General features: G+C 39.5%; 1 protein-coding gene across 3 annotated transcripts in view; it reads left to right on the top strand.

Annotated features, from left to right (window-relative positions):
• The window catches only part of SCUBE1 (signal peptide, CUB domain and EGF like domain containing 1), a 190,390-nt gene extending 171,442 nt beyond the window's left edge, over window positions 1–18,948 (top strand). For 2 of the 3 annotated variants that reach the window (XM_014881079.2, XM_014881070.2), the window contains 9 exons: window positions 976–1,134; window positions 2,127–2,330; window positions 3,747–3,908; window positions 7,249–7,416; window positions 8,245–8,406; window positions 9,795–9,992; window positions 11,426–11,578; window positions 12,050–12,129; window positions 13,164–13,691. In XM_014881079.2, the coding sequence (XP_014736565.2) occupies window positions 976–1,134; window positions 2,127–2,330; window positions 3,747–3,908; window positions 7,249–7,416; window positions 8,245–8,406; window positions 9,795–9,992; window positions 11,426–11,578; window positions 12,050–12,129; window positions 13,164–13,316 (1,439 nt within the window). In that variant the 3' untranslated portion in view covers window positions 13,317–13,691. Of the gene's footprint in view, window positions 1–975; window positions 1,135–2,126; window positions 2,331–3,746; window positions 3,909–7,248; window positions 7,417–8,244; window positions 8,407–9,794; window positions 9,993–11,425; window positions 11,579–12,049; window positions 12,130–13,163; window positions 13,692–18,808 lie in introns of those variants that run through there. The other variant, XM_088164796.1, reaches the window with a different exon arrangement.
• Window positions 18,949–23,422: the final 4,474 nt, after the last annotated feature.

The following is a 23,422-nucleotide window of genomic DNA, read 5'->3' as shown; positions in this document are numbered from 1 at the left end:
GAATTTGTCTTACCACCACTTTCACTAGTGAGTAAGAAATCTTACATGCATCCTGAACACAGAAGAATAAGAACAAAAATACTCCTCGCTTTCCAGAGAAGAGTAAAAATAGCTATTTTTTTTAAAGTGAATGGTTTAAAAATTTTGTTTTTAAAATTTAGACTTGTTTCATCTCTATCCTGCAGTCTGCACATTTATATCTCTAATTGTACAAGTATTGACTTAAGTCTTAGTCATCACAGTGCTTACCCTGTGAATAAGATGTGATTATCAGACTCATTTTTAAAGTCATAGAAGTTGAATTTTTTTGGCCCATACAATCACTATGGGAATGTATTTCTTGGATGCATTTCCTTGTCCTTTGCTTGCTTTGTTTTGTGTTTGTTATATCATCTGAACCTCTGAATCTAACAGTAGGATTACATCATACAGCCACACCCTCAGAATAAAATCCTTCTGGTGGCTTGAGTGCTACAGATTTCTCTCTCTTCCATCACCTATGGCAAACTACGATTCCTGCTCAGATGAAAACCTTCCAATACAACCTCACAACCAAAGCCTTTTAAAGCCTTTGCTATCTGATGATCATCACTTCTGAAAGAAATGGAGAGACCACTGATAGTTTTTATTTATGCAATTAACTCTCTTGCTTTGTTTAGCCATCAAATATGGTTTATACTATTTGCTGATTTTAAATAATTTCTGTAAAGAGCTTTCTAACCCTTATGCAGAAAATGGCTGGGCAGTTTTAGGAATGGAGGCATCACTGTGCAGCTGAGCATGGCCAGGCTGTGCCTTTGCCTTCTGCATTCACCAGCAAAATGAGCAAAGCCAGCACTGCCTGGAGAAGGAGGAGTCTCAGACACACAGGAGGTGTTACGAAGCTGTCACTGCATTGTGAGATGTAACTTCTTAGCCTGTCACTTGCTACTTTGCCACTTGATTTCCTTCCTGTGTTGCTTCTCTCATGCAAAGGAGGTCAGTTCCCCTGCACAGACAACTGCCAGGTGACCTTTGTGAATCTCAAGTGTGATTCCTCCAAGAAAAAACGCCGGGGCCGCAAGTCACCATCAAAAGAAGTGTCCCACATCACTGCAGAGTTTGAAGTGGAGATGAAGTCTGAAGAAGTCTCAGGTTTGTGAAAGATTGGTCTGTGGAGAGAAATCAGAATTTAGTTCCTCAGTGTGTTGTTAAAATCTCTTTGATGCTATTTCATCAAGCTGCCATGAACACCTTTTGGCACAAGCCTCATTCAACAGCCTTTCCAAACTCAAAGTTTCAGATATTTAATTAAAAAGAGCCAGGGATGAAATTAAGCCAAAGGAAAGAAAATTGAACCTGCATCAAAATTCCTTCAAGGCCTTGAGTTAAGTCATGTGCTTTTATCCAGTCTGATTTGTTTAAACAGCAGAAGTGCTTATCAATGTACAGTGAACATAGGTAGTAGTTCTGCAAAAACGGTAACAAAAATGTCTTCCAAAATCTAAGTTGCTGAATGTTTAGTCTGCAAATCAGACAGTTTTATCACACAGTTGAAAAAAAATCATGTTTTCTTACCAAACTTGGGAATAAAACTAATTGCCTCAAGTTATAAATGAGATGGAATATTATGTTATAAATTTCAGCCAAAGAAAATGTGGACTGAATCCTATAAAGATGTCAGTCCTCAAAGGCAGATTTCTTAACTTTGAGGGGCACCTCATAAGCCAAACAGTAGTTGTACTTGAAAGCACCTTTCTTTTTGTCACTGACACAAGGGTGTTTTGGTCAGGGAAGTGGCAGGAGCTCCTAATCAACTGAGAAAAGCATGGGCAGAGAAAATTCAGGAAATTAATGGTTTCAGACTGAACACACACCTGAAAGGAGAGCACATTGGGATTGATGCTTTCTGCAGCACTCAGCGTGCTCTTGCAGGCCATGGAGCTGTTCCATGGACCTCAGGAAACTGTCCTGTTCCTTTGAAAGGCCTGATCCTGAATATAGTGAGCTGCTGCTTCAATTTATATGGACAAGACAGTGAAAGAAATAGAGATTTCACAGTGCAATGCAGGCTAAGCTTTTTGTTAAGCACCTCTTTTAAACATGAATCTCAATTGCTTCTAGTTTTGTTATCATTTCCCATCTAGACACGTGTAACATTGACTGTGTTCGGAAAAGGATGGAGCAGAAGCTGCAAACTGCAATCAAAACATTGAGGAAATCTATTAATAAACAGCAATTTTACATTCAGTTTTCTGGGACAGAATATGAAGTGGCTCAGAAGCCAGCTAAAGCTACTGAAGGGCATGAAGCATGCAGTACAGGGCAAGTACTGCAGGATGGAAAATGTGGTAAGTCCAAGCAGCTCAAATATTCAGTCATATCCCCAAAACAAGCAGTCTGCAATTACCTTTTCCATGGTGAACCAGGGAGGAAATCTCTGAGATAATGATTTAAAATTTAATGATCAGTATTACTCAGCATATATGCATGGACTGTGGATGGTTCATAAAGAGTCTGAAGGGAATTCATTAGATGGCTGTAGGAAAACAAAAGTATAAATATGGATACATTCCCATGCTGTCAGCTGGTGGGTATCAAAACCTGCCACAAGATAATGTTGGCAGTTAGTTCCCAGTTGCTCCCATCTAATCAAAATATATTTGCAATTTGGTAAAACAATAATATGATGTTTACCTAGTTACTATATATTTACTCTCATATCACCAGCATCACTCTCCTCACCACCAAATAATCTGTGATCCATGCATATGTTATATTTAATGGTCAAGAGGTCCAGTTAAAAAAAATAGAAATCTATTTTATGTAAAATCCTAACTTTAAGCCTTTTCCCATATTATCAGGCTCCAGTCCTTTGCTGGGGATGGTGTGCTAGTGCAAATTTATTAATGGCAGTTCTGAGCACTGCAAGCTTTCTAATCACTTACAGTCTTTTCAAAACCAGCATACCTATTTTTCCAGCTTTTGAGATACCAAGTGATTTACAAGCCAAAAGAAATCACATCTAATAGGTGCTTCCAGTGAGTGGGTTCAGAGGTAGCTGTCATCATATGGGAACAGTGACTTAGAAACTGTATTTGAAAGGCTGTTGCTATCAGTATCTAGAAACTCAGACCTTTTAACCACCTCTATCCAGCAGAGAAAAATGTGTAATGCAGCTGGAAGCAAGAAAAGGACGTGTATTCGTGTCTGTATTTAAGAAGCTGTACGTTGGGGTATTTGAGTGGCAAGAGAGAAATTATTACAGGAGACACATTGCCCGTGGAGAAATCTCTAGAACTGATCTCAGGGGGATCAGGGGACAGACTTTTTGTAGTCATCTGCCATAAAACCAACTTATAACTGCACCTAGGATAAACTAAAAGCTCACACTTCCCACACTTTATGCAGCACTGCTTTAATAAACTGCAAGATACTGTTTTAAGATTGCACTCAGCTTTGTTAACAAGACACGTGTGATAAACACCTGAGTGCATTACAAAGCCATTAAACTTTTATATTTAAATTTTATATTTAAATTAAACAAATCGTTTAAACAATAGAAGCAGGACCTCACCCTGATACAAATTGACCTAAGCCACAGTGGACATGGGTCTGTTTATATCAGGCGAGGATGCTGATTTGTAAAGCACGTGCCATCATAATCCTGTGGCCGAAGACATCCACCTTCCCTAAATGTTTGATATTAGGGCAAATAATGTGATCAAAGTGCACATCCTTCCATAGGACCCCTTTTGTTTCCTCAGTTACCTGCAGCACGGGCACCTTTTATAGCGGAGAGCACAAGCAGTGCGTCCCGTGCTCGCCAGGAACGTACCAGGACACGGAAGGCCAGCTCACCTGTGAGCCTTGCCCCAGCAACGACGGCCAGGGAGTGCCCGGAGCCCGCAACGTCTCAGAATGTGGAGGCAAGTTGGACTTGATCATAAAAGCTTTAGGTGTTTCCCTCCCCACCACACACACAGACACGCCCTGTGAGGCAAGGAGGCTGAAAGAGGAGAGAGCCTGCCACAGTGGTGCCTTGTAAAGGTGACAGAAGAAATCTCTGTGCACTTACAAGCAGTGATGGTTCAGCTCGGGCCATCCACTCACATTGCTGGCAAGATGGGATCTGCTACAGCAATGGGAGTTATGGGATGGAAATGAGAAAGCCAAGCAAAGCACTTTGTGCTTCAACTCAGGTGTGGAAGTACATTGACTTGTATGGACTCATCAGTATATTGTGAGCCAAAGCTGGATAAATCCAAAGATGGATTACTTTGAACTGGTATTGATGAGTCTAATAATTAACCTGCTCATTTTGTGCTTTGCATGAGATGCAACTTACCTGCTCTAATTAGCAGCAATTATAAATTTGAGATAGTTGTGCTGCAGGGATCTGTAACCCAGATTCAGAACTAATGATTGCAATTTTCAGCGCTGCTTGAGTGCACTGTAGCTTTTGGCAAGCAATGTAGCATCTCAGATTCAACTTCATGATTTATAAACTGAATTATACTGATGATGATACATGGTGCTTCTACCATAATTTGATCAGTCTAAGTTTTTAAGATACAACTGTGTAGTGGTTTTGGTTCACAAATTTGAGATTTTTTATCTGTTAATTATTTTCTTTGCCTCATTTCATTACAGGCTATCAAAATCTGGTTTATAGCAGATACATTATCTGACTTTGAAATAAATCATTCCTATCTGCTACACAAGTTCCAACTTGAAAACTCATCCATGTAATTTACATTAATCCATTCTTCCAGGATATCTAAAGAGAACACATGGCAAATGTCACTTGACAAACTGCTACTTTTTGCCATCTACTGAATAAAAAAAATAACTGCAGTCTCCAGTCCAAACATATGATAGATTTTGCTGATTTGCTATAAGAAGGAACATGTAATTTGAAACATCTGTGCATCTTTGCTATGCTGATTTGTATTTATCCATAACACAAGAAAAGCTTATCAAAATACAGTCTGAGTTTATAAAGATTGGCTATAGTATACTGACAAAAGCAGCATAAAAACTAGAAGAAAACGACTTTTGTTTCAAGGCTGACATTGGAATTATTGTTCTGTATAACAACAAAAGCAACCCACTCTGATTATTTTTGCAGGGTGGATTTATTTCACAATGCTTATTGTCAAATCAAACCAGTCTGTTTTTCTGCTCAGCTCTCCCTTTTTCCTTTTGAAGTGGCAAGAGAGAATATGGTATGGTCTTCATAAATTTCCCTTTCAAAGATTTTATCAAAATTTATGTCACCACACGTGATGAAACTATTTTTGATAACAAGACTTCGTTGGAAAGTCTGTACTGTCTGTACTCACTGCCAGTAATCAATAGTATTTTTGCATCATATCTTCCAGAGCAGAAATGCCTGTGCAGTTACCAATAAACTTTTACTGAAATCCTCACTTCTAAACGCGAGGAATTTACATTCCACAAGTATGTCAGAGATTTTAAGTGCCTGTTGTGCAGAAATCACTTGGAGCTGCAAGTGAATTCTGTGCTGCAGTGGGTTGCCCCTGCCTGAATGCCAGGCACCCACCAAAGCTGATGTCTCATTGCCTTCCTCAGCTGGAGAGGGGAGAGGCAGGAGAACAAAGGTTCACGACTTAAGGGCAGGGAGAGACCACTCACCAAATCTCAAACAGACTCGAATTGGGAGAAAGCAGGGAATTCATTACTAATCAAAATCAGAGCAGGATAAGGAGGAATAAAAGATATCCTAAAGCACCTCTTCCACACCCCTCCCTCCTTCCCAGCTCTACCTCCTCCCACCCAGCAGTGCAGGGAGATGGGAATGGGGGTTGTGGTCAGTTCATCACACTGATGTTGTTCCTGCTGCTGCTCCAGCATTGGGGTCCCTCCCACAGAAGACTTCAACTTTTCAATGAGGCTCCATCTCACGGGCAAGAGTTCTCCAATACAAGTCATTTTTTCCATAGGGTCGGTCCTTCAGGCACAGCCTGCTCCAGCATGGGTCCCCCACAAAGGTCACAAATCCTACCAGGAAACATATTCTGGCATGGGTTCCAGTAACCAATTGGACCAGGCCAGGTAGATCAGTTTTGCTCCTAAAAACAAGAGCGAAATTGTCCTTAAATTAGTAACATTGTAATACTTCTCTGTGTCACAACAGCCAGTTTGTACAGTCATATTCCAGTCAGCTGGGATGGGAGCACAAGTAAATCCTGGAGATCCTGACCCCACAGGTGTCCATAGGAGTTTGGCTTTTGTGGGGACAGAATTTGAACTTTGCTTTCATTCAGGAGCTCTAATTCATCTTAAGCACCAAAGTTCCTCACTCATGCCAAGCCCCAAGATACTGAATGTCCCAAACGTTTCCCAGCAAGTATCAGGGTTCTTATGAATACCTAGAGCTCTCAAAACTTTCTTGTTTGCAAGCCAGTTGTTTCTGTCTGGTGCTCAGTTCTCAGGGAAGCTAAATTACAAAGTACTGGGATTAGGCAACCTCAGGGAATATGCAGCATCTCACAGTGCTGGTGTCCCAGTCTGGAGTGGTGTGAAGATACACATTCATGCTATAATCTTGAAAAACCTGACATCCTGGTTCTCAGGTTCACAAAGTACTCAAGCTAGCAAGCACCAAGCCAAACAAAAGCCTATCAGAAATTGCCTGGAGAGCAAGTTTGGAAACTTCTGTCAGTAGATGCATTCACAAAGCAATTTGCTTTACACAAATCACCATTTCCTGGCAGAGGAGTACCTGACAAGCACTGGTTTTCACAACTACGTGAAAAGCTGCTGGTGTTAGGTGTTCTCATAGACAAGGTGCTGGACTGGCACCATCCCATCTGGTAACCCCCATGATCTACTGTCCATATCTCTAAAATGAGGATACAAAAACTTGCTTCATAGGCATGGCACAGTTCCATTTCTTCCTATAAAGTGCTTTGAAATACTGAGATGAAAGACTTGGTGAAAGTACAGAGTATTCTAATGAAATCTTAATAGACCCCTTTCTAAAAGAAAAAAATCAAAAAATATTCCAAACAGAATCATAGCTGCCAAAAAGCATATTATGAAACTGGTTCTATTTACTGGTGGTGGTTTTAGGAAGAAGATACAGGAAGAATACAAAATTTGCAGGTGAGATTAGAATTTGATCTGCAGCTGTCTTGATGTCACATGTTTAAGTGAAAGCAAGCCTTGCTAACTACTAGTGGGTTTTATACTTCATCCAGAAAAGTCAACACACTAATACAGATGATTGCTTTCAATTTCTAGGGCAGTGTTCTCCTGGGCACTACTCTTCAGATGGTTTTAAACCTTGTACAGTCTGTCCTCTTGGTACCTATCAGCCTGAGCCAGGAAGGACCCTCTGCTTTCCCTGTGGCGGTGGGCTTGTGACCAAATACGAAGGTGCTGTTTCCTTTCAAGACTGTGAAACCAAAGGTGAATTCAAAATTCTTCCACAATTCATCTTCCTACTTCTTAGCCTTTGGTTTATTATCATCAGTGCCAAGGGGCTCTTGAAGGCTCCAAAACAAACATTGTCGCTGCATGGGCATGTAATGGTCAAGAAATCTGTGAATGGGAATGGTCTCCTTAGGGTGTGCAGACTGAACAGGATTTATGGCTTTCTTTGGAATTTACAACAGGCAGGTTTGGGGTCAGCACTGCTACTAGTAAGGGAATCATCCTCACTGTGTGGCAAAAAATAACACAAATTTGGATTTGATAATTCTTTAGCTTTCATGTCCTGTATATTTTTATTTACTGTATTAAAAAAACTAAACACTACAAAAGTTATACAAAGTTAAGGATTGATTACTCATGGGCTAGGCAGAAACTGTAAGTGTGCAATGTGCTCTGTATTCCATAATGTTAACTTCCAGTGCCAATGCTGAAGAAGGAATCTGCCCAAATGCATTTTGGTTTACTTACTGGAATGACATGCTGGCCCTGTCAAACAGACACCCATGGAAACCTCTCTCCTGCTACTGTGAAAGTAATTTTTCTTGTTGAGGTGGATTTACATCCACTTCCATTTATTACAAATATATTAAATACAGTGAGAGATATGTATCACGCATTTCTAGCTCATAAGGGTTTAGCTCTAGTCATGAGGTTTTAGTTGGAAGATCCTTTATACTGGGAAATACAGAGAGCTGGTGCCTTTTCTGCCTTTTATGTTGCAGACCAGGAATGTCCAGGGCAGAGGAAAGCTCTCTGCTCTGGAGGTTGCTACTTTTTGAAAATAACACATCTCATCCCGTGCAGTTCACTGTTCTCCTGGACACTACTACAACTCCACAACACACAGATGTATCCGGTGCCCTGTGGGAACATACCAGCCTGAGTTTGGTCAGAATTACTGCATCACCTGCCCTGGCAACACCAGTACAGATTTTGATGGCTCCACCAATGTCACACATTGCAAAAGTAAGTCACATTTATATCAGTGACACAGAGCGTGTGTTTGGTTCTGAACTGCAGCTTGAGGTTCTGTCTGCCAGGCTGGAGTTCAGTTTTGTATTTCCTAGTTAGCAAATACCTACTGCCAGAGGGGATAATAAAAGTTGGGAAAACAGTGAGGAAAAAAGTTGGGAAAGTAGCACTTGAGGCATATGAGTGTTTTAGCTTTACTATGATTTCACAGAATGCCAGCTACAAGTTAAAACTACAGAGCCTTTAATTTCCAGGATCCTGTAAGTTGTGTAACTGATGCATATTTCCCTATGTCTCTGTACAGCAAAATATCTTCTATCACAGTAACTGCCATTTTAGAATAATTGTAAAATATTAGAAGATATGGTCATGCATGCTGCAACTGCCAGGTAATCACTTATGATAGTGAGATCTTCTTGGAGGTTTGTTTTGCAGTACTCAGCCTCCTATCCTGATTACCATTTTAAATATCCCCAAGGATTTCAGTGCAGTTTTATTTGATGCTTTGGGAATGACTGATTATTTTAGGCAAGTTTTTTTTTTTTTTCACCACTACCCTGCTAATTTAAGAGAATATTTCTATAATAATTAAGCTTTGTCATGTAACTATTCATGTATAGATCTCCTGTAAGTTTTTAGTCTGATTGTGCCATGTGTTTTATAAGCCCTTCATAATTTCTAATTTCATTTAGAAATCATTTACTCATCATTTGAGTAAATTTTATGTTTGTATGGAATTTGAAGAAGTTTGATGACTTTCTGATAAAATAAAACCATCCTTGTTACTCTGCTTTCTTAGATCCTCTCAGTTTCTGACCTTGCATAATATTTGGGGGTTGGATTAAGCAAAATATTTAAACATATATCTAATTTTATGTGGATGAGTAGGCTTGGGGAGATCAAGCTTAAGTAACTTGTGCCAAATTCAGTAGGATTTTTGAAAACTGAGAAAGAAAAACTGACCCATCAATGGAGATCCTTTATTAACTGGTTTAATCTAAGATGAAGCAAGGCAGCTCTCTAATCAAGTAAGGCTGGCTATTGGGACCAGCACTTTCATTCAGCTAAACCCAGTTAAAAACCAGGTAAGTGAAAGCAGAATATCTTCTGCATGTCAGCACAGTATCCATGATAACCACAATTGGATCATATTTATTTACCTGGGTTTCTCAAGCAAAGTTAAAGCAACCTGGATGAAGCATTTAAGATTCAGGTTTTTCAATCAGCTGGGGCAACATTTGGATCCAATATTCCTTTAAAGCTGGAGAATTGTTTGCATTTCTAAAACCAAAAGGAGTTTAGACTTGCTTGTGACAGATCTAGAGAAACACCTCCAATTAATTTATCAATTAACACAAATGCTAATTTTTGTTTCTCCCCAGACCAGCACTGTGGAGGAGAACTGGGGGACTACACTGGCTACATTGAATCACCCAACTATCCTGGAGACTACCCAGCTAATGTGGAATGCATTTGGAATATAAATCCACCCCCAAAGAGAAGAATACTCATCGTAGTACCTGAGATATTTCTCCCAATTGAAGATGAATGTGGCGATGTTTTAGTCATGAGAAAAAGTGGTAAGTTGCCAGGCATGGGTTATATTTCCTGCAAACTGATGGAGTGAATTTCATGTTGAAGGGATGACTGTCTTCAGTGTAGCCAGCGTTTGTAAAAGGTTTCTTGAATGAAGTGGCACAGCAAGTTAGAACACTACTAATAACAGTTAGCAGTGATATTAATTATTCAAGTTTATTGTCTGAATCACAAAGCTGTTAATGGGCTTCTGTCTGGCCCAGTTACCACATGGGGTAAATCACTGCCATTCTAGAAGTCAACAATGATAAATTATATTTGGAGACCTATCTCTGTAATCTGTACAAATTGTGCTCTCACTTATTCCTTGTAAATACATATATGCTGCAATTATCTGGGCAGTGTGTCAGGGCAACTGACACCCTCAAGAAATCTAAAGTTATCCCACTTTTCTGTGGATTGGAGGGGATGCATTGTATGTTTGGTTATGAAGTTAATTCAACAACTTCTGAAATTAAGATTCCAATGAAATGCCCTCCTCTTTTGCATGGAGGATGTGGACATCCTTCTGGTAATTTGTTGCTAAATCAAGAAGCACCAAACCTGAAAGGCAATTGTTCATACGAAGTTTTTGTTCAAAACATTGTATTTACTCACAGAAATGGTGTCTTTTATTCACTACAATTTTCACAACTTTTTATCCCTGAGGGCCCGTATTGACATCCCTATATATCAGAAGGAAGACACCAAGTCACTATAAATGGAAGGAAATTATACTTGTGCAGATGAGCTTTTTTAAAGCAAAACACTATAAAAAAACACATCACTTGTCCTTCTAGCCCCAGACTGTGGCTCCAGCAGTGACCAAAGCCAGTCACATCAGGGCAAAGTTTCACTTCAGGCATGATTTGCCCTTAGTGAAGCTGTGCTGACTGTCACCAACCACCTCCTCACATCCGGGTTAACTGTTCTGTGGGACTCTGCAGGGTGTGACAGTCTCTTATTCAGAATTACCATACCAGACATTACATTCTGTTTTTATTGTTTTTTAATTTATAAGTAGTTTATTGCTGTCAGATGAACTCCCCAATCTGGCCATGTGAGGGGCTGGCTACCATGTCTACCTGGCATGCAGCTCACATGTTCTTACCTGTCTGGGACAAGCACATGGGTACTCTGGGATGCAATGCTAGAGTAGTAAAAAAAAAAAAAATTCTGATAGTAGTTTTATAGACAGCAAAAATTATACCTCAACATCTGCTTAAGCTTCTTGCTGAGGGACTCCCATTACCTTTGTAGGAAAAACCTACTTCTTTTTATAGGCAAATGAGGACAACATCCATTCTATCACAAAAAGCTTCTGCTCTCAGGAATATGTCAGCTGAGAAGTATCTTGTCAGTTTGACATCTCTGACCCCTAGATGAGGAAGGGTGCAAAAATTATTTTATAAAGAACATTGTTTAACTTTATTTCTAGCTTCTCCTACTTCAATTACTACATATGAAACATGCCAGACATATGAGAGACCTATTGCATTTACCTCAAGATCGAGGAAACTATGGATTCAGTTCAAGTCAAATGAAGGAAACAGTGGCAAAGGATTTCAGGTCCCCTATGTGACTTACGATGGTGAGAATGGAATTGGTTTTCATCTTTGTGTTGTATCTGAATTACAGAAAATTTTCGTTTGCAATCTCTCTTACACTGCTTGCAGGGACAGAAGCATGAGGAAAATCTTTATGTGCCTCATTTAATTTTAGTAGCAAAGACTTTGAAATAACATACATATAACATGTAATGTTTGAAAAGTCATTTTGTATCCCTGTTTCTTCATCTCTAGAGTGGAAATAATACAGCATTATTATTGGGAGGGAGTATTTTTTTGAGGATGTTAGTATTTAGGGATAATTCAAAACCACTGTTATAAAGAAATAGAGAATTTTAAGGTGATTAAATTAGAATACAGCAGCCTGAGAGACACTCAATGATTAACTGGATATGAAATTTCTCAGCTTTGTCTTCAAGAGGAGGTCTAGCTCATGCCTGACTATTGCCCACCCAAAGGATGATACAGTCACTCAGCTGATCTTTATTTTTCAGAGGATTATCAACAACTAATAGAAGACATTGTTCGAGATGGCCGATTATATGCATCAGAAAACCATCAAGAAATTCTAAAGGTAAGAAATTTCTGCTTTCTTTGAGGCCAACCAAGAGTTCCTTTTCCTAAGCATTTTCCTAAAATAGTTCTCAATACCTTGATAGAGTCATTATATTTAAAGCTCAAGGGTAACCCCAAATTCAGTTCTCAGTCTTCCTAAAATCACGTAACTGAGCTGGGCTCAGCATGTGCTTAATCCTTTGTGGAAGCAGGAACTAAATGAAATGTATGCTAATAAGATTATATGTTCGAAAAATTAGTTAGCCAAGAATGAAGGACCTATTGTTTGAAGAGCCTTCTTCAGCCTCAGTCTGGCATTTAAATGTTTAAATGATTCGTTAAATTTGCTGTGCATTAAAAAAATTTATTTACCTAAATCACTATCTTGCCTCAATAAGAAATGGTTTTTCCAAAGATACAATAACACCTGTAACAACTAATTAAAACTGACAAAAGGCTGGTCAGAGGGCAAAATGGAAATGTAGGGCTTGGAAGGACAGGAGCTGAGGAGGAGCTGGCTCCCTTGGCCATCCCTGCCCAGCACTGTTCTCTCCCTCCAGCTTTTGCCTTGCTCATGTCCCAGCTGCAGTGCACAGTGCCAGGCACAGGCTCAGCTGAGGCTCTGAATCAAGGCTCTCCCAAGGCACAGGAGAAGGGCCCCAGAAAAATCAGCATCACTGAGGACCAGCCTTGTCTCCCAGGCATGGAGGGAAGGCCTGGACAGCAGCACGGAGCAGGTGGGAAGGGCAGCCAGGGGGAGCCTGCAGTTCTGTCTGACATCTGCTGTTCTCCTGTCTGACATCTGCTGTTCGTGGTTAATTTGGTGCTGCCCTCCCAGGGCAGGACCTGCCAGGAGCACTGCAAAAAGCATCCAGCACAGCAGGGACATCATCCCTCTAAAACTCCACAGCAACATGGAGCAGTTTCCTTACACTGCTTTACCCAGACTCAAGTTTTGCAAAACAGACCTGATTGTTCCTCAGTTTTTAAACCTATGTAGACACTAAATCCAAACCTTGCTTTTATCTAACATATCTGTGCTGTCTTCCATAGGACAAGAAACTGATTAAAGCTCTCTTTGATGTACTGGCACACCCTCAAAACTATTTCAAGTACACAGCACAAGAATCAAAAGAAATGTTTCCAAGATCGTTTATAAAGCTACTGAGATCGAAAGTTTCCAGGTTTCTACGACCATACAAATGATCTAGTGGTATTCAATTTTTGGTTACTTTGCATTCCTGTCAAATATTGTCTTTCCTCCATAGTAGAAACATTTGCTAATTTGAAAGCTGTTTTTTGGAATCTTTGTTGTCAATTGTTATTGAAGAACACCTATAATGTTTTATAATTGTTAAAAGTCAATGTTCTGAATGGGATTCTCACTACAAAGAAAAAATTATGCATCCCTGAGTACATCTAGTTGTAGATCCAAATTTGTGTCTGCACTAGTGTATCGTCACTTTCCATCTGAAATCTGATGATGTAAAAATATTCTTTCTAGCTTTTTATTTTTCATCAATAACTTTTATCGAAGAAAGGAGGAATCTATTCAAATACGATTAAACTACCTGCAGATAAGTTCTGTTATAGAAAGAAGTATGTAGTATAAATAATACTTGGATTTTGAATTGCACTTGAAGTTTATATTTGAATCTTTAGAAGAAAACAAAACAATCTAAATTTTGTTATTTCTCATTTGTGGCTTGGTGGAACCTCAGTCCAACTAGAAATCAAAAAAAAAAAAAAAAAAGAAGAAAAAAAATGTATAATTTTGTTTTATGAATTACATGAAATTGAGTCCCATACCCTGATGTCCTACTGTTTTTATCTGTCCTCTTCTAAACTTCTTCAGACGTTTGCCAGGTTAATTACTTAATTGAAACAGATTTAGCTCTGGATTTCCATGCATCAGTTTGTCCCTTTAAAGACATTTACAATAGGATATGTGAGAAATGAACAAAAACCCTAGTAGTCTTGGTTTTCTTTCCATTAAGAGAGCATCTAATTAAGTACAATATATAAATATATAAATATATACTTCTATTTGTGGGTACATTAGTAATGTTATCTCTAGTTACTGTAAATATTATTCATGCTTAAATCTTTACTCCCACACACCCTATTTACTTATATCTATATGTAACTTTGTGTAGACAATTAAATTACTTCTCCAAGTGCTTGTCACTTCTATTAACACCCAGCTGAAGCCTTTTGAGGTTTTCTAATACTGGATAATGGTTTCCTCTGGGACAATCTCTTCCAATTCGTATTATTCCGGGAAAAATAGCATCAGTGAAGATGCAAGTGCTGCCCAGTAAAGTGTCAGCTGTTGCCTCTTCCTTGGGACCCCCCCATGCACACCAACAGAGTGACCCTCAGGACAGCACACGTGGCAGGAGCTCAGCAAGAGGAGCTGTGGCTGCTCCTGCTGTCCCTGAAACACTGGGAACACAACTGTGTCCAACCCCACATTGTCAGGGGCTCAGGGCTGAACAGGACACAGGTTTGCAGAAGAGTTGGAGGACAGGTTCTGTGTCTGCAGAGACCTGGATCTCCCTTTTATCCCAAATTTGTAGTCACAGTGCCCATCAAGCACAGGGACTGCAGGAGAGCTTGAGCCTTGTGCTCAGGCCCTGCTCTCAGAGCAGCAGTGGGTTTGCCATGATGATAAATCCTGGGTTTCCTGCTGTTTCCTGGCACAGAAGCTAAATCCAATGAGAGAGGAGCCTTTTTTTATTAGTATTTCAGCCTCTTTCCTTTTCAGTCCCTTCCTCTTGTGTATCATTTTCCCTTTTGATGCTACAAGTTTACTAGATGGAGAAATGGACTTTCCTGGCAGCATCCTTTCAGTTTTGCTTTGCTGCTTTTTTTTTTTTTTTTTTTTTTTGCCGGTCTACTCTGTAGTTTAACACGTCCTTAGATGTTCTCAAAGACATACATTAGGGGCAGTGATTTTTTTTTTTTTTGTCCTTGAGCAAGTACTGCTTAAATTTACTCACTTGGTTTCTGTTGATGACAAGTGGTTGAATATTCCATTTCATGAGAACCCACCTTAAGTATTCTGTTGAGTTTTTCTATTTAACCAGCTTGTAATTTTGCTTGCCTTCTTTCCTTTTCTATTAAAGAATATAATTTTTTTTCTTTCTATGCTTGAACAGCTTGACCTTATAGTCTAACAATTCTTTTTTTTTCCACTCATGGACCTAAAATCTTTAGTGAGCTTTCTTTTTAATATATACATTAACCCTTGTTAAAAAATGTTACTTGTCCATAGAATTCCTTTGTTAAAGGCTGTTAAACCTAACTTTTTCTTGAGGATGTTAAAACTACTTTTATTTATTATTCACCAAGGGTCACTAAAAAGAACAAATTTTCATTCATTTTTTGTTTAACAGTAGTCATTTGTACAAAAAAAAAAAAAATGCAAAAATCTTTTCAGGTACTCAATTATGCAGGAGTATATACCTAAAAAACTACTTTAGCCAAACAGTAGTTCAAAGTCTGATAGGTTATTCAGAGTTTTGTTCAGGTCCATTAGGATGAGTCAAGATTGCAGCCGTTCTACTGAAAGATATGAAGGAAAAGATATGAAAAATGTGGTGAAAAATAACTTCCTCACTTGGCAAATTATTTACAGTGATCTTTAGTATTTCAAACTTGAGTAAGCAAGCTTCAGACCCTGAGTTTAGTAAAATCCTTGCTAAAATTTTTGTTTAACAACCAACATGTTTGGATATAATACCATTGTATGATGCTGATGCCAGACTCCAGAAACCACTGGCAGCACCATAACATTTTCCAGGTTCTTAGCTCAATGGGAAATCCAGTGCCAGAGAGAAACCATAAAAGGGACATGTTCCAGTTCTGACCGCTGGTAGTAGGACCTCAGTTGAGCTGTGAGAGGTGAACACAGGTGAGAGAAATCACATTTGGCTCTGGTACCCCTTGCCCTGACTTAAAACCACACCAAAAAAAGCAGAGTTTTGTCCAGTTCACCCTGACAACCACTTGAGAATGAGGCTGATATTCCCCAGAGCCACGTCAGGGCAGGGATTCCACAGTCAGGACATGGCACTTGTGGACTTCTGTGGCAAACACAGGCTTGGTGTTGCTGAAGGAAGGTGCTGAAAGAAAGAGAATAATTTGACCCTCAAAAGTTGACACTTAAATGCTTGTGAACATAGAGGGAGTTCATATCTGATATATTTAGAAAATTAGTCAGGTTTGAACGCTTGCCACTCTGCACAGGAGTGCTCTTGGATGTGCAAATTTCTAATGAAATAAGTAATGACAAGTGGTATATAGGGCAGTCTGAACTGGTTTCAGTTGACTCAAAGAACAGCACAGAATTTTTATATCAGCTCTGGAAGTTAAAAATGCTTTGATTTTCATACTAGATTTACAGTTACAGAAACTGGCAGTCACCAAGTAGGAGGTGAGTTCAGCTCTTCATATGGTAGTGTAGGATGCCTTTGTTGTCAAAGTCTGAGAACCTGTTGCTACTACACAATAACAGCACAACAACAAAGGTTGTTTTCTTCTACAGAGAAGACCTACACACATTTGGGAATCAAAAACCATACAAGGAGAAATACAGCTGCCTTTAAGCAAACCAGCTCATTGAACGTGGCAGAATATAACATTTTAGCTCTTACCCTAAATATGAAATACTGCATTTGAACATATCAATAAATACAGCCCTGCATCCGTTCTTACAGAATTACACATTGTCTGCAGGACAGGTGCAACAACACATTTATGTGTAATTACAAGTAGACTGAAGAAGTGCCCATTTGTGATTGCCCAATTCCATGGCACAAACAGAGCTCTTTATTTTCAATTTGCAAATGCCTATATGCTTAAAAGCTGCTCCTGCAGCACTTACCATTTTAAGCCTCTCTTTCTGCTTTAAATACTGCACTTATGTTTAGTGAGGTGATGGTGAATCATCCCTAAACATTCTCACAGACCACCAAATCACTGCCTGCACACCTGCTGCAGTCCAGGTCATTGCAGCAATCACAAGTTGCTCATCGAGCCCTGAGTTGTGCCTTGAAAGTGCTGAGGACAAAAAGGTGCCTCTTGTGTGTCATTAGAGTACAGGGAGCAGCAGGATTCTGTGTTCAGTGCATTGCCACCTCTTCTGCCACACTACATCTTGCCTTCAATAACAAGACTTATTCTGACTGGAGATTTAGCTCACTGAAACTGGATTTTAAAGTTCTGAAGTCTTTCTTTTAGCCCATTTTCTTGCACTGTCTTCCTTCTTCCATCATACATTAGATTTTTACCTAAAGACCAACTTTTCAAAAGAAATTTATTTCCTCATTGTGCCTCCCCTATAGAGTAAAGTTATTACTACTTAAGATTTAGACTAATTCTTCCTACACAGCAGTTCATCCTAGAGTAAGCTTACTTAAAAGTAAGTTTACTTAAAACTAGCTTACCTTGTAAGCCAGTTTTAGTTTAGTTTAGTTTTAGACTAGCTTAAATAAATACAGGATTGGTCAGAGTTTTCAGAGGGTCCACATTCTGATTTGTCAGTGGGTTTTAAAGAGCACAGCTCACCTGAAATCCTGTCTGTGAGCAGAATGCAAGGATGCTGCCATATGAGTGAGAAACATCCTTTACATGTGTTCAGCATTCCAAAAGGACAGTCAAAGCCCACCCTGTGCTTTTTTATAAACCTGCCCAACACATTCAAATTTCTCAGATCAGTCTTACCTATAAAAAACCCAGTTTTAATCTTGCAGATCACAGGTTAGGAACTTCAGGAGCAAAAGTAGTGCTGTGATTCTTATGCAGGGTCTGCTGACAGGTTGGTTTTTTTTGACAGCAAAATTCACCTGCTCTGTGATAGCTCCCAAGTCTGGACTCTAAATAGCTTTGAATGCTCTTAAAAACTTAGCTGGAGTAAAACCTTCAACAGCTGGACCCAGTGGCAAATTTCTCAGCAACCTCAGGGGTCTGGATGGTTTTTTTAATCATGGGAATGAGTGACACACACAGTTCCTTATATCTGTATCATGAGTTCAAGGAGTTGCATTTTTTTCATAGTTTAAAACCACTGATTGACGGGAATGGGAGTAACTGGAGGAGTTCTTATAGAATCCCAGTACTTTGGGACTTTCATGAAATAGTTTTCTAGAATGAGATACTGTTGTAAGCACTTGGGAAAAGGAATACTTTTGTCTTCCAGAAGAATTTATGGAAGAAGGGAAATTTCTGTAAGGTACTATGAACTTACTCCTCAGTGAGAGACTTGGATTCAGAAACAAGTCTTGTGTTTTATCTCTCATCTGAATAGAAGCAGAGTGGGAAATAAACAATGTCAAAAAATTGTTATCTAAGGATCTGAATATATACAATTCCAGTTTGTTATTTCATTTATTTATTCTTTCATCATAAAGCTTTTAATCTATAAAATTAATATGTAATATACAAGAGTAAAATGTACAGAAGTACCTTTAGATCTAATAATTTAAACCATCTGTATTCAGAGAGCGGAGATAACAAGTTTAAAGATATACAAACAATTGCAATTCAATTTTCTCAATATCTAGGGAAAAAAAGTGGCTTTGATTAATTAAACTTTATTTTAATTATTGTGAAAATATCTTTTCTAGAATTTGTTTTTGTTACTTTTTTAATTAAAATTATTTTGTAAATATTGTTCTCTATGTTTTATAACTTAGAAAGGCCATTAATTTGCATTGAGAGCAGCAGGGACTCGACATGTTGATGATAAAGATACTTCAGGAGACCGGGGTGGATGTGAGGCAGTTGCCAGATTTATCATTCCAGATTACAGATCCTGTTATTTCTTCAATTTCACTGGCATGACAGGAAGAGTTTTCTGGGTCAATTTAACATCCTGATTTAAACAGAATTGACTAAGTGTCATTCTAAAGTGCTTCCCATTTTCATAACATAAAAATAATATGTATTTTAAAGTTAATGCTTGTTCTTCTTCCATTGTTAGGATAAGAAACAACACAGAACTCAAAAATAAAAGGGAATTTAATAGATTACATATATGGATAGTGGAAAGACAAGGAAAGCTGTGGGATCTCTATGCCTGTAGGGAGCAGTGGAAGTGATAAAACCTCACATTGGATCAGATCACAGAGCCTTTTTTAGGCAAAACCACTGAGGCTACCTACAAAAAAGTTCATTATGATCACATCCAGCACCAGTTTAAGCAGAAATTTCTGGCAGGCTGGATTTCAGGGGGAAGCACACGGGGTGTAATACTGGTTTCTGCATCAATTTGCTCCATGTAAACCACTGCGCAGGAGTGAGATTTTAAACTGAACTGTTGTAGATGCTGCTGGGACTTCTAAGCTTTATTACCAATGTAAATTGTGTACAAACAGCTATTTCCATATGAAATGTACAATAACAGTTTAGAGCAAGGGTAGTGAATAACTGTACAAAATTTGATACTTAGAAAATAAGATACAGTGCTAAGCTTTACCAATATTTTAACAATTCTGTCAGATTTATAGTAGAAAATGTTGTTGTAAATGTACCTTATAAGAAAATACATTTCCTTTTGCCTCTGTATATTAATAGCTTTGATTTCTATGTCAAAGTTAAAAATGAAGCATGTAATAAAACTTTTGTTAAAATCACTTTCATAATAAACATAAAATGGAATGGATACTCCTGCCTGCCATTTATTTGTGCATAGGACAAGGCTTCTTGCACAGATGTGGACAAGAATCAGAAGAGAACTTCTCTATTTTGATAGCATTTACATATTTTGGTCTAATTTTCATCATTTAGCAACAGAGAGCTTTTTCTTTTTCATCAAACCACTGGAGTTTGTGGGACTTTGATGTAAATTCCTTCCAAACAGGTTTCATGGAGAGCTGGCTACAGTGAAGGATCACATCACCAATATCCCTGCAGGACTTTTAAGTACTTGTTAAACCTCTGGTGTTACCATGTATAGCTCATGCAGCTGCCCTTTGTCACAGCCCTCTATTGAGAAGCAGCCTCAAAGAAAGAGGAAGGAAGCTCTTATGTTCCAGCACAGCAGGTGCCATTCTGCTGCTATCCCCATGGAAAGCAGTTCAGCTTGTTAAGAAAAAGCATTTATGATGTGACAGTATCAGCTTTGCTGATTTTATATGTACTGTTCATTGTATAAATACTGTCAGTATTACTGATGACTCTCAGTGTCTGGCAGGTTTGAAAGGCATCAGGAAACTGGCTGCAAAATATCAATTACTGCCTTTTTCAGCTGGTAGGAATTCACTCAGGTAATATGGCAGCTATCCTCACTGCATTCCAAGAAGACACAACATCACTTTTATGGGACTACAGACATGCTGTATGAAATGGCATTCAGCTGTCCTTTAGCTAAGCTGAGCTTTAAATAAGTAACAAGAGAAGCCAACTCCTATCAAAGACACAAAAGCTGAACCTCAGAGTTCCTAAAAGTCATTGGAAATCAAGCTCATTACTGGTAATGAAGTAGCTGTGCACAAGGACAAAATCTGGAATGAGAATCTGGAGAGGTCCCAGCTGACTGGAAGCTGGCAAACATTGTCTCAATTTTCAAGAAGGGCAAGGAAGGAAAATTCCACAGACTCCAGGCCTGTCAGTGTCACTTCAGTGCCTGGAAAAATGATGGAAAAGGTTATTCTAGGAATTACTGAAAAACACCTGGAGGATGACACAGGCACTGGTCACAGCCAGCATGGCTTCATGAGAGGAAAGTCCTGCTTGTCAAACTGATTATTTGCCAAACAAGGGTAGAACAGGCAATTTTATAACAGCCACTTAAGTTTCAGCAGTCATGACAGTCCTCATTTGAGTACAAGATTCTCATTTAGTGGAACAGGCATTGCCTAGGGTAAATTGCAGAGGGGTCCATTCTCAGTTCCAATCTTGCAATGACGTCCCAACAAGTATACAAAACATAATGGCCTGAGGAACAGCACTCTGGCAGAACCCAGCAGGTAAGTGAAGGCAGGCTGGGCACAGATTATTTCTTTTTTTTATCCAGGAATCAACATTACCTGATTCCTGGTGTTACAGAAAGGGCTTATCCTGTACAACCACCATAACTGGCTATTTTTGCCTCTTAAATACAACATCTAAATGGGCAGTCAGCACACTATGAGGTATGCTACACTCCAAAAGCACTTCTTAACGTTTAGAATAACAGCACCTCCACCTCACTTGTGTGTGTAGAACAGTATTCCTAAGTAATGGTCCAATTTTTATAAAAGTAATATATTAGACAGCATGCTATGTATGCCTAAAGACATGAGAAAGGGAAGAACAGAGATCTGCCTTTCTGAAGGCACACAAGCAGCTGGTGAAAAACTGCAGCAGTGGCTGTGGAGGTACAGCAGGATGCCTTAGGACTGAGGGCAGCATTCTGGACTGCCTACAGGGACACAAGACCCTTGGAGCTGCCTGGCAAGGTGTTTTTTCATTGTTTTACCCCCAGAATGAGGGCAGCCTCCCTCTATCCCAGTACTGCATGAGCAGTGAGAGAGTCTCTTTGAGAGTAAAACACCTGCACTTGTCAGTGTGTGTTATGTCAGCACATAATGGGAGTGCAGTAAATTTGTCTCTTAGGGAAAACACTCAGTGGAAGTATTGTTTGTGCCAGACAATTTGTTTGGTTTATTATCCTTCACACACTGATCTCTTGCCAGACTTTTAGAGAGGAGGCTGAGTCCAACCTAAGATCACTCATCCACCTGCAGGGTGTTCTCCAGGGCTCTTTCCAAACTCCACACTCACATTGGGCACTCATTCCAAGGTCAAAGCATGGGTTTCCCTCCTCACTCGTGAGCATCCAGCCACACAACAGGACAGCACAGCCCCACTGTTACACAGTAGCCAAGGTATGGGACAGACCTCATACAGACTCCAGCTGGCAAAAGGGTGTTGCAAAACCTTCCCAAAAGTTGTACCTGTCCACAAAGCAAGCAGGCAAAAGCTATACACAGTAACTGCTTTTTTGATGCAGAAGAATGCATTTTCCCTTCTTACAACAGCCTTCTTACAAACCTGACTGAGGTTTTAAACTTATATATACAGCTATGATAAAGTATTTGCAGCAAATTATGTTCCTCTCATTTAAGCCCCAATCACAGCTCTCCATGCTCTGAAGTTCTAGTTTTACCACAACAGAAAGCTGTTGACTTGAAAGCAAATGGTTTATTTTAAAAAATATTGCAGGCTTTATTTTAAAGTACACCAAAAATACGTCCTTTCATCTCCTTCTCACTATGATGTTAAGGGTCTCTGCTGCCCCTTATATCCTTACCTCTCTTAAGGAGGTTTCCATGCCATGTTAGCAAAGAGGAAGGTTCTAACATTAAACAATAGGAATATGAAGTGGGGAATGCACATCAGATCTATTTGGATGAGATAGCCATAAACACTTGGAATAAAGCCACAAACTGCCAGCCTCACAGAACTTTGAAAAACTCTAGCTGTGCTTGTTGGGGGCAAATGCTACTTCACATATGCTAAATCATGATAAATTTCTGCTGCAGACTGCTGCAGGGTGGGAACTAAATGTGGTGGTGGTGGATAAGTCATGGGGCCTGCTGTGAGAGAGAGGCTTGAGGGCTCCATGAGTTGGCTTCCTATGGATAGTGCCAGAAGGCTAAATCTTCTTATTTTAGACTGGGGTAGCGCTAGTAAGCTCAGCTTTGCTGAGACCTTTTTGCATTCTCTCTGAATATCTATGTAAAGTAACCCATTAAATTTAACAAGCAGATTGCCTGAGTAAGGGCTGCACTGTTCAGGCACTGTAAATCAGCCATTCTTCCTAAGGAAACTATCAGAATAAAATACTGTGGTGACTTTTCTTTACAAAGATTATCCACAAACACCTGCTTTCATGAGAGGCTGGCAGTGGTACCTCTGGGCTACAGCTCTGGCATCCATCAGAGTAGGAAGGACTGCTCCTGAAAGCCTCATGGTGCTTGAAGCAGTGGTAGGAGAATGGTGAATGCTAGCCCCCACTCCCTGCTCCAGGAATTACTCCTGTTGAGGAAAACCAGCAAAAAAAGTAGAAGAAGCTGCCTAGCACAGCAGCTGAGCAAGTCCACATTTAGGTAAGTGCTGGACAAAGTTAGGGAAGAGCCCATTTACAGTCTACTCCTAACATCAGTGATTCTCACTGTGTCTTATTTATTACTTGGAGTTTATCAACAGCAGCCCCCAGACCTGCAAACTCACCCAAACAACCTGGAACCACAGCCAGCCAGCCAGCAGCCACAACTCCCATCCAAAGTGAGGTGGAAGTGCAAACGAACAGTGAGAAAGCAGCT

Source organism: Sturnus vulgaris, chromosome 5 (genome assembly GCF_052056855.1).
Source record: "Sturnus vulgaris isolate bStuVul1 chromosome 5, bStuVul1.hap1, whole genome shotgun sequence".
Lineage (NCBI taxonomy): Eukaryota > Metazoa > Chordata > Aves > Passeriformes > Sturnidae > Sturnus > Sturnus vulgaris.
This window is presented reverse-complemented; position numbering and strand designations above follow the sequence as displayed.